This window comes from Carya illinoinensis, chromosome 5, assembly GCF_018687715.1.
Source record: "Carya illinoinensis cultivar Pawnee chromosome 5, C.illinoinensisPawnee_v1, whole genome shotgun sequence".
NCBI classification, from domain to species: Eukaryota; Viridiplantae; Streptophyta; class Magnoliopsida; order Fagales; family Juglandaceae; genus Carya; species Carya illinoinensis.
Window position 1 is genome coordinate 49251731 of NC_056756.1, and position 11054 is coordinate 49262784.

The following is an 11054-nucleotide window of genomic DNA, read 5'->3' on the forward strand; positions in this document are numbered from 1 at the left end:
GGTGGAGTCTTGTGTAAGAAGAAATGAAGAAATTCTTAGGAGAACTTAAGAAAACAGTTAGAGAATTCACAATAAGAATTTGACTAACTTGTGTAGATCTTTCTCTTGTGCTTCTGGTTTGTGCCTTCTATTGATACTTCGATTAGGGTTCAACGAGGGTGTTTAGATGAGGCTACGATGACAAAGGCTTAAGTTAGGAGTGGTTGCAAGAGAAAAAGCCAATGAACAGTTAGAGGTTGGAGTCAAACTTTCTGTTGTTGTGGTTTTTGTTCAGCTATGTTTCATTTCAATTATCAAGAAGAAAACATCAACCAGTTGATGCATATGATCTGCACAAATACAATTTGTAACTTCTTTTTCTTGGAGTTATATGAAAGGAATTTAAATAAATTGCAAAGAGACAACCTTATCTTTTTTTTTTTTTTTTATAACCCACCTTGACAACCTTATCTCTTTTTTTACATGGATTGACCCAAAAGGAATTAAAAATGGGGGGATTCATGCATGCTCACAGTTGATATAATTCTTGGATGATCCTCATTATTAAACTTTACATATACAAACCTTCTTCATAATCCGCACAACTAATTACAACCAGAGATTTTTTTTTTTTTTTTAACAACTAAGTTGCTCCAAATGAACTTAACACTACATATATGCATTTCTCTTCCAGTGAATTAGCAAACAATAATCACATTGTAATCTCGCAAGTTAGACCTTATAACCAATTATCTCCAAGAAATTCAAGCCCATGCAAAAGCATTAGTAGTGTATACTGTAAAGGCTTTGTATTGAAGTATTGATTGAGTTTCCAAGCAAATAAATTACATAAACGGTTTCAGATTTATATCCTATGGGAGATAAAAGAAATTAATAAAACACAGGAACTAAATCAATGACAGAAGCAAAAACTAAGTGAAACTAACCCAACAATAAAGGCACAATCATCAACTTGGCATGAAAGAAAAATCTAAGGAAATACAGAACATAATGCACAAAACCTCACAATATAAATCCCAAACTATTTAGGCTGCACATTCTGTTGCAACGACTCAACACAAGTTAGAAAATACATTCATTCCAGTTGAGCATTTTCAGGACCAATAAGTCTAGTCACATTCTAGAATATTGGCTTGTGAGAGAATGAAGGAATATTAGACAGATGTCATGCAATGAGTGGAGAGTAGTGTGATAACTCGCTTTTACGTGTATTTTCACTGAAGGAGTGTCTTTAATTTAATTAATATATTGGTTCTTTTATTTTAAATTATTGTATTTTAAATTGGTTTTAATTTATTTGATGTTGTGTTTAATTTATTTAGTCGTTTTACGGTTTTTAAAATCGTTTTCGACGGATCTGTTTTTAGTTTCCGGAGTGAGGATTAGACCTCATTTCTTTTCTTTTCTCTTTTTCTTTTTCCCTTTTTCCTTTTCTTTTTCTTCTTTTCTTTCCTTTCTTTCTTTTTCTTCTTCTTTTCTTCCCCGTTCTCTCTTTCCCCGTGCGCAGCTGCCAATTTCCCCTTCTCGTCGCCGCCTGTTTACCAGCCCAGTGCGCCACCATCCGACCACCGTGTAGTACACCACCCCCACCATTCTCTTCTCCTCCCACCAGAGATCATCCCCACCAATTTTCAAAGCCATCGGACCAGCCGTTAGCCGCCACGCACGGCTGGAAATCACGGCACCAGCCCTGTTTTTCCTCTCTGTCGCTGGTTGCTTTCTCAGCCCAGATTCTCCGCTCGCCGGTGGCATGGCCTACACCACCCACCCAGTTTTCTTTCCCTCTCACCGGTGAACATCCCCACCAAGTTTCACCTCCATCCAAGCCACCATTAGCCGCCACGAGCTCCTTCAAGCCACACGGATTGTCATCGATTCCAGCGCCATCGCACCACCTCTGGCCACCATCTCTTCACAGCTTCTTCCCCTACCTCTTGCCAACCTAACCCACCCATTTCTGGCCTCGATCCGTTGCCAGAGCAGCTCCCACGAGCTCAACTCCGATTTGGACTTTTTTTGCTTCTTCCGCCGTTTCCACCACCACCCACGGCCAAAACTCGTTTCCATTAGCTTCATAAATATCTCAAGACCATTTCCTATCAATTTCATGCCTTTTTTGTCCCCGTTCGAAAGTGGGTAATTTATTACCCACGGCCACAGTGTAAATTACACTGTTACGTTGCTTTTCCTCCGCCTTTTGCAACGCCGCGAGCTTTCAAAAAATACCGTATAGCACTGTAAGTATTTTTCAAATCTACTTTTAGATTTAAATATATTTTTCTCTTACAATAAATATTTACTGTTGGTTGATTAATTCCGGACTGAGTCCGAGGAGTTCGGGGGGTCAGATGAATTGAAGATGGAATTGCTTGGTTTGTTGATTTGTGATTGGTTGGTTGGTTTGTGCCTTGATGATTGCATTGTATAGTGCACGCATGTTCATGTTTAAAAAAAAAAGAAAATCGGGTTTTCGTGTAATTATATGCATGTACTTGCGTTTGTAAAATGAAAGCTAAGCTTGTAAGCGAGAAATGATCTATGGTATATGTGAACGGTTGGACTGACTGGTTTGAGTCAGAGGCACGTGTAGGGAAGGTGGTAAGCAGGGACGGTGGTAGAATCCTGCCTGTGATTCCCGCCTACGGTGCTCGCGTAGGGACGGTGGTGAGCAGGGATGGTGGTAGAGTCCCGCTTGTGCTCTGACGGTCTGGTTTTTGGGCCATTATTGATGGCGAGGTTATGTTTAAAGGATAAGTTTTGGGCCAAATGAGACTTTTGGCGTGAGTTGGTGAGAAATACATTTTTGGGGCCAAATGGGATTTTGGCGTGCGTGGAAAAATGTAATTTTATGTGATATGAGCATTTGCATTCTTTCATGCATATTGTGGAGTTTATTATGTTTTTATCTAATGGTGTTTGGATCTTACTTACCTGTAGTACCATTTTTGGTACCGTAGATTTTGGTGCAGAGTTCGAGGAGGAGGATGAGACTGAGCCCGAGGATGCGGCTCCGCCGGAGTTCTGAGTTGGGTTATGCTTTGTATTTGGCTTTGAAACTATATTTGTGTTTTGTAATATTTTATTATGCATGTTTTGAACAGTTTTGTATTAAACAATGAAAATTCTGGTACTTAGTTTATGATTTTATTATCCGCTGCGTGTTTCTTCGTACACATTTGTTACTTACACACACTTGGCACTCGTCGATAGGGTGGTGACCCGTGATGTCACCATCCGAACGTCTCGATTTTCCCGTGTCCGTACGTGGGGATTTGGGGGCGTCACAAGTAGATTTGATTTAGATATTAAAAGATGTCTATAAATATAAAAACAGATTGTAATAGAGGAGTATGAGAAAATGAGAATAATAGCAAATATCAGTGTGGCTTTTATGCAAACAGCTTGAATCCTTTGTGGACCTTTCAAATGTGCAATAGTTTATATATATATGTCCCATTATATAATAGAGATAAACATTATAATAGAGAGAAACATTACGAGTAATTTGATTTTTTAGAATGAATTTCAAAGGGTAATTTGTTGATAACAACAAAGCTAATATGGTTTATTAAGCAGCTTTTGGGAATTCTTTACCCCAAATTTAGTGAAACTTGGACTCAACATTTATAAAGTTACCTATCAACAAGTATGCAGGCCAGAGCAAATATAAAAAATCTCTATAAAGTCGTCATGATCTTCCTCTCATCTCCATTTGCATTACCTGTGGAACAACTCGTAAAGTTAGTGTGCATGCCAATTGGGCTTGTAATATGTCCTTAAAAAAATTAAATGTAGATACTTACATGCTTCTCTTGCGAACTTTGTTAATGACGGTACCCCAACTTTCTTAATTAACATTGAGTCCTAGCTTATATAAGGAGATAAATTTGGGTATTACAATGATAAATTTGTAAAATTACTTAAAATAGAATTCCTTAAAAAATGAACGGTCTTATGGAAACAAATCATTATGATGAGCATAAGGAATAAACACAAAGAAGAGTTAGTATCGAATAGAAAAAAGACTTGTATGATCTAAGAGAATAGAACATGCATGAACCATATGGTGCTTAGGGAATTGAAGAAGAGACGAAAAATCTTGCCTTATGACCCATGGCACCATAATTGGCTAGGCTATCAACTAACACATTACATTCGCTGTAAACATTTCAAATACTAAATGGATAGCCATGTTCTTTAAATTTTTTAAGAAGAGAGATGGTACCTCCAGATTTATTAATAGTCCTCACATTTGGTGAGAGAGTACTATGTACGAAAGATAAGAACTTGAGGTTACAACCAAGTACTAAAACAAATGGAAAAAAAAAAAAAACTATACCAGCTAACTATCTATACAACACTGAAAACTAAACTATATTAATAAAACTTTACAATGTCAAACATGATTAAAAACTACAAAGTATGACTAAACTTTGGCAATCCATGTTAAATGATCTAATTTGAATTCTGTCCATGTTAATCTAGGCAAAAGAGAGGTAGCTTGAAAGATAGCTTTAGAAACCTTAACGTGCACCAATTTTTTCTTCCTGGTCAGCAATAACTACCTTCTCTATAGGTGTGCTGCATAAAAAAAGTGATTATGTCATCCCAAACCACTCAAGAAGCGCTAATAAAGAGCCAACATTTGGAATTACTCATGAGCTAGCCTTAAAAAAGAAGAAAATCTTGCCATGCGAATCTTGTTACTCATGGGCTTTTCTGTGTGGATTTGAACCAGCTAATCTTGGGGCTATTTAATAAATTTCCAAAAATCAGAAAAAGGCAATAAGTTCTATAGTATTTTTCAATTTTGGTACTAGTATATTCCAATTTTGTACCATCAATTGAAATAGTGATTTTCTTCACTTTCTGCCTATCTCCATCACAATGGATGTTCACTTTGAGAACAGATTCCTGCATGCACAACCAAGCAAAAAAAAAAAAAAACATAAAGTAAAGGTAACTACTATTAATACCTTAAACCCAAACCCAATTCAACTCCATGATTCTTATGAGACAAAAGCTGCTTGCTTGAATTTTTTTACATGATTTGGAATTAAGCTGAAAAAACCCACTTGGAGATTCAAAGAGAACCAGCCATATATATTTTTAGATATACAAGCTACTCTTGTTTACCTTACTTTATGTGGGGGAGCCTCCCCAGGGAGGGTATTATCTACATCATTCAAAAATAGGCACCGTTTCTATCCATAAGTTATAATGTAATGTAAGAACTAAAATAACTCAACTAGAATGGATTATGTAGGTATTTAACTGATAGAAATTGTTTACAAACAATAATAGCTACCATCATGATAGTCTGAGTTCCAAGTACATATCTACATGGACGACTTCATCAATTTCAAATTATTTTTTATTTGCATTTTTGTTAAGTAGTCTTTGTTAGTACTAACAAACACGAGGTGTAGACTATTAGTCAAAACCAGGAGATTGTTGTAGCCACCAAGAAGTATTTTACTCTTCTATATTTTTTCATTCATTCTTGTAGACCCTCTCCTAATAATAACATACCCTTGCTCGATTAAAATCTGACAGGCCATCTCTTAATTATTCACTTATTTTTAGCTTATCAACTACACAAATCCAATTATAGTAGAACCAACCTAAAAAGGAAACATTGATCAATGAGAAATATCATAGAAGAAAAGTGGTGGCTGAGAAACACTTACATGCTTCCTTTTTACTAGTACTGCTTAATTCTGTCACAACCATATTTGCCCCCCATTAGAAGTAAAAGAGACATGTTTCTTGATAACCCAAAATAAGAACCTTAAAATCTCATATGCCTCTATATAAGGATATGTCAAAAGCCCAAAAACAAAACACCTGCCCAAATCGGTTCAAAATTTTTTGAACCATTTTTGTGGTCAATTATGTTTTTCTTTTTTTTCATTATTTTATGAAAATGCCCACTTCTTGTCAGATTGAAAATTTTGAACTTTCAATTTTTAAACCCCTCTCACAAACTTACTTTTGCCATGTAATTGGTGTCCACTCATTGACTTGCAAGTAAAATGACTCTTGGTTCATGTGAGGATCGATCTAGTGCGTTTTTTCTTTTTCTTTTTAAAAAACATGATTTATACATGCAAGTTTTTAGTAAATTTGAAACTAAAAATAGATTATAAAAAGATGTAATCTTGGATTAAATGTACCACCTTTCAACACAAGAGCTCCAGTTAGATGCCTCACCATTGCATGGCTATTACAAGTACAAGGTAAATAAAGATTGCCATTATTTCTTGTTTCATCTGGTTTGCGCGTGATGAAAACATTAATTTCCAACTTTATTTCATTTCCTTTTCACTTGCATGCTTAAAAAATATAATTATGACAACAAAAAATTAAAATGATGATGAAGCCTAGCTGAATGAAAAATAAAAAACTTGAAAATACTTTCATCATGCTAGGTTCAGTTATTTTAGAGAACCAACATGTTGGAGATATGCAGATTTCCCAACAAGTTACATTCTGATCTCTCACACCTAGGCAGTTTCCGTAGTAGAACAAGTCTTCAAGTGTACATCCTCAACGGGCAACCTATCCTTAGGAAAGGCACAATCAACTTTTTCCTTTTTGGGCAACAAATGGCAGGGTTCAAGAGTCACATTGCTCATCACTCCAGCAATATTAGTGCAATTCCACTGCAATTCCTTTGGCATCTTACTCAATGAGATAGTCACATTAGAAATGCATATTCCTGTAAAATGATCTTGGGCAATCCCCTCAAGTCTTGCTCCACCAGTAACATTCGTCGCCACAATATCTCTGTAATTGATTACTTTAATCTCCGAAATAGCTTTCGGGTCAAAATTAGTGTCAAGGTGTTGATTATAAAAGCCTGACATCAAGAAAACCCACTTCATAGTTGTGAGGGTCATTCTTCTTACAAAGATATCCTTCACATAAGCTCCTCTACCGATAGCAGTCTTGATTCTAATACCTGATTGAGTGTTAATGGCTGTGATGTCTTCAGCCCTAACATCTTGAATTCCACCAGACATTTCACTACCTAGAGCAATGGTGGCACTGTCGGGGGATATGCAGGTTAACCTTCTGATGATTAGGTGCTTTGTGGGCATTCCAAATTTAATGCCATATTGATCCCAACCACTTTTTACGGCAATGCAATCATCCCCTGAGAAACAAAGAAGTCCTCAATACGAGTATTTGTGCATGAATATGGAAAGGAAGAAACAACATCGACTTAGATTATATGGTCATCATTATTAAGTACTTATAATATAATTACCTCTCGTGCAAAGGAATGGCAAGCAATGCAAGTGACTCGAAAGTGGCAAACAAGCCTGGGTCTATCTCATCTGTGTTAGGAGAGTCAATAGGGGCAAGGATTGTCAGCCCATGGATTAGCACATCGCTACAAATCAAAAACAAAAGATGAATACGAGTAAGAAATGCAAAGATCATGTTTGTGCATTAAGAAATATATATATATATATATACACATATAAAGTTAAGGAGGTAGAGGATCAGGAGCATGTTGATCGTGATCAAACCTGCTATAAGTCGGATGGACAAACCACGAGGGAGAGTTGATTAGAGTAAGATTAGATATTTGGGTTTTGTTTGAGTACTGTATTTCAATCATGTATGGTCGGGTGACATTGGATTGGCCCTGGTGAAACTTGTCCCACCAATATTGACCCTAGCCATCGATCGTGCCATTGTTACCTGATAACAATAAGAATGAGTCCCTTAGACATGGTCAGGCCAAAACGATACTAATTTGACATGTAATAATCATAATTAATTGGGGAATTGGGATTTTTTTTTTTGGGGGGGGGGGGGGGGGAGGGGTGTAATTAGTCAATAATTACAGATGATTATGATGTCGGTGAGGTTTGTACCAAATATGAGGCTACTGAACCGTCCATCTCCATTTCCATCCCTTCTTCTCCCATAAGAAGGCAAAGCAGGAACAAGTGGCCATTTTGCCTCATCCTGTCCATTTTACAATGCATAACATGCAAGGTTTTGGCAATTAAGTAATACTGATAGTATAGGAAGAGTAGAATTAAATAGAAAAAGAGAGAGTTGTACCAAGGTATCAAATTTATTTATTTATAATGAATTTAATTGCTTAAATTGGTTCCAGGTGTTAGCCAAGACAGTTATAATTAATTTCATGGTGTTGTTAATCATGATGCGTGTTAAAAGTATACCTGAGATGCAAGAATAACGCATCCTTGTGAAGAAATAGGGTGAAATGGCTGCTGGTGAGATTAAAGCTCCCAATTAACCATTTTCCAGGAGGAACAATAAGCTATGCCCCACCTTGTGATGCATACTTGCTGAGGCTATCAATTGCAGCCTTAAAAGCCTTAGTGTTCAGTGTTTTTTCATCACCAACTGCTCCAAAATCCGTCAAATGTGCACTGTACTTTCAACAATTTATTACCCTATAGTGTAAGGTGTCTAGAACACTAGAATATAATTTGCACTCTACGACCCTTAAACTTACCGTTCCCAGCACAAGAACAGCTAAGATTGTTTGAATAAGCTGTAAACAGAGGAAAAATTAATGAAGAAAGTCACTTTTCTAGTTGACTAATTATTTAAATTCTTTTGTATAAGTCAATCATTGAAGTACGTATGTAAGAGATTTTAAAAACATATATATATATATATATATATATTAAAATAACCAAAATAGGTTGTTTTATATGAAAATAACCATCACGTAGGTGAGACAATGGTTGTTTAATAACTTGTACACAAAAACAATTATCTTCTATACAAATTATAACTTGCTGGTGTCCTGAGCCTATATGTTTAGTTTTCAACACTGCTCTCAACAAAGTGAGATCGTAGTGGAGGAATATAGGCATAATTCCTAGCATTACCTTTTTTTTTTTTTTTGCAATAATATTCCATCTCAAATGGAAAAGGAAATTAGAACAAGCTTATAAATGAAACCAAGAAAATATTGCATTAAAACCAAGAGAACCTTATATATATATATATATATATATCATAGAAGCACAAAAACAGTCTGTATGTCCATTGAGATTCAAACAATTTAGATCAATATAGCCCTCAAAAAATTTGATACTATGGATGAAGAACATATACATGATATACATACAGAGATACACATAATATAGAAAATACAACAATATTTATTCATGATGAAAAAAAGAGGAGGAAGAAGAAGAGATGGAGCGTGTTACATCAGATGCTCTGAATCCTAGAGACTGCTCCATGTTCTGAGAATTAGAAAAACTATAGGTAAGATTGTTTTGCAATGCAAGATAGGGAGGGTATTAATAGGGAGGGTGCAGGAGAGCAAATTCGGAAGGTTAACCAAGCTTTCTCTTCCTGTTCATTGACCATTAACAAACTTACAGCTTTAATTTTTTAATCTTTCACAAATAACCTGCCTATATATAGATATATATAATCTTGAAGATGCATAATGTTCTTTTTTAGTTATTTAGTGTTTGTAGTACTATTGTTATTACATCACAATTTTAATTATTCATCTCTTTATTCTTTTGACTTGGTACGAGATCCAACGTTTAATCTATAAATAATATTTACAGTTATAGAGAGCGCAATCATACTACTTTTGAAAAAAAAAATATAAGACTTACATAAAAAAATTAATTTTGTAACTGTGGACCCCACTCTTATCAAAAGAAATGAGCGACACTTGCATAATCAATAACAAACATGACAGCATTATACTAGTATGTCACATGATCATGGTTTCTGAACAATTATTAATTAAGGATAGTGTTAACATTTATGACTCTGTCTAATCTCAGTGTATCACAAATGGCAAGTTAGCTCAATCTCAGCTTGACCAAGATGAGAAGAATGATAGCACATATCAAGACTCTAGAAGAAAAGTTGTCTGCAATTGATCTTTAGGATATAATGGTGTAAATATGTTGTAAATCTGTAATTTATATTTTGCATATCCTTACGTTTAATTCGTGTATATTTCCTATAGCTATAATGGAATACAATTCTAGTTTTGGTAGAAAACCAAACCATTTTTACCATATACTTTTTTTATCTTTTTTTCCCAGTTGTGTAGGTCATGTCTATATGAAATCAAATGCATGGGCTGATCAATTAATTTATAGACATCATGAGTATATTCCTTAATTATTAAGTTTCCGATTGCATTATGGTCACTCAAGCACATTGCATGCAGCATGCGTATCCGTGCAAGTTAGAACAACTAATATTTATTAGGCTGAAAGTGAAGTGGATGCATCATAAATTATAATTAATTAGATAAATGCAAAATTAAATTCTATAAAAAAAAATAAGATAAAATAAAATAAAATAACAATACAACCGTTGATCATGCTCTTCAGCACAATATATATAGATCACAAATATTTCCATTAATTTTCCATTTCATATTTACCTGGTCATCATCTTATGGAAAGATAGAGAAAAAATTTTAAAAATAAAAATAAAAAGGATCGAGTAATTGGTTTAATTTACTATAAATGGTGCTTGCATTATATTCCATTGTCATGCACTTCCTATCTTCTTGGATTAAGTATTGGGTTTGGGCCGTTCGGGTTATAGCCCATATAACCAACTTTTCATGGAACTAGACAAGTTGAAACTGCACGAGAAACTCAACCGACCATCCCCATATTACACAAACTTGCGTTGGGTGGGTTGGTGGGCTGGGATGGGCCGGGCTCCGTATATCTGTGGTCTCAGAAGTTAGTACTTCAATTCTGATCATGTGCATCAGTTATTATTATTATAATAACAATCACATTCTATTAATAAAAGATGATATATAAATTTAACTTAACAACAATTTAATTACAAACGTTAATAACTTATCAACATATTATTATGATTGATATGGTCTAATCTAAATGACAGATTTCTAAAGACTTAAATCTAAAAGATACCACAAGTCTAATCTATTTATTCTATTAATGTTTTGTTATCTCAATAATTAAATCTTATTTGACAGTAGAAAATTAAGAGTAATTCACTGGCACTAACCTTGACCATTATAATTGTTCAAGGAA

At 35.0% G+C, this 11054-nt stretch overlaps 1 protein-coding gene across 1 annotated transcript; it reads right to left on the minus strand.

The window, feature by feature from the left end:
• Nucleotides 1-6289: 6289 nt before the first annotated feature.
• LOC122310461 (probable polygalacturonase) lies at nucleotides 6290-7745 on the minus strand. The gene is made up of 3 exons (XM_043124334.1): nucleotides 7714-7745; nucleotides 7329-7399; nucleotides 6290-7159 (listed from the first exon to the last, which is right to left on the minus strand). Exons 1-3 carry the CDS (start codon nucleotides 7743-7745, stop codon nucleotides 6507-6509), a joined length of 756 nt encoding a protein of 251 aa, XP_042980268.1. The 3' UTR covers nucleotides 6290-6506.
• Nucleotides 7746-11054: the final 3309 nt, after the last annotated feature.

Bases quoted from the DNA above. Each gene is read 5' to 3' on its own strand.
- LOC122310461 (XM_043124334.1), bottom strand. From the start codon at position 7,745: ATGTCTAAGGGACTCATTCTTATTGTTATCAG. The intron at 7,400-7,713 runs GTAACAATGGCA...TTTGATTTGTAG, and splicing joins CTCATTCTTATTGTTATCAG to CGATGTGCTAATCCATGGGC. The intron at 7,160-7,328 runs GCTTGTTTGCCA...TTTGTTTCTCAG, and splicing joins CACAGATGAGATAGACCCAG to GGGATGATTGCATTGCCGTA.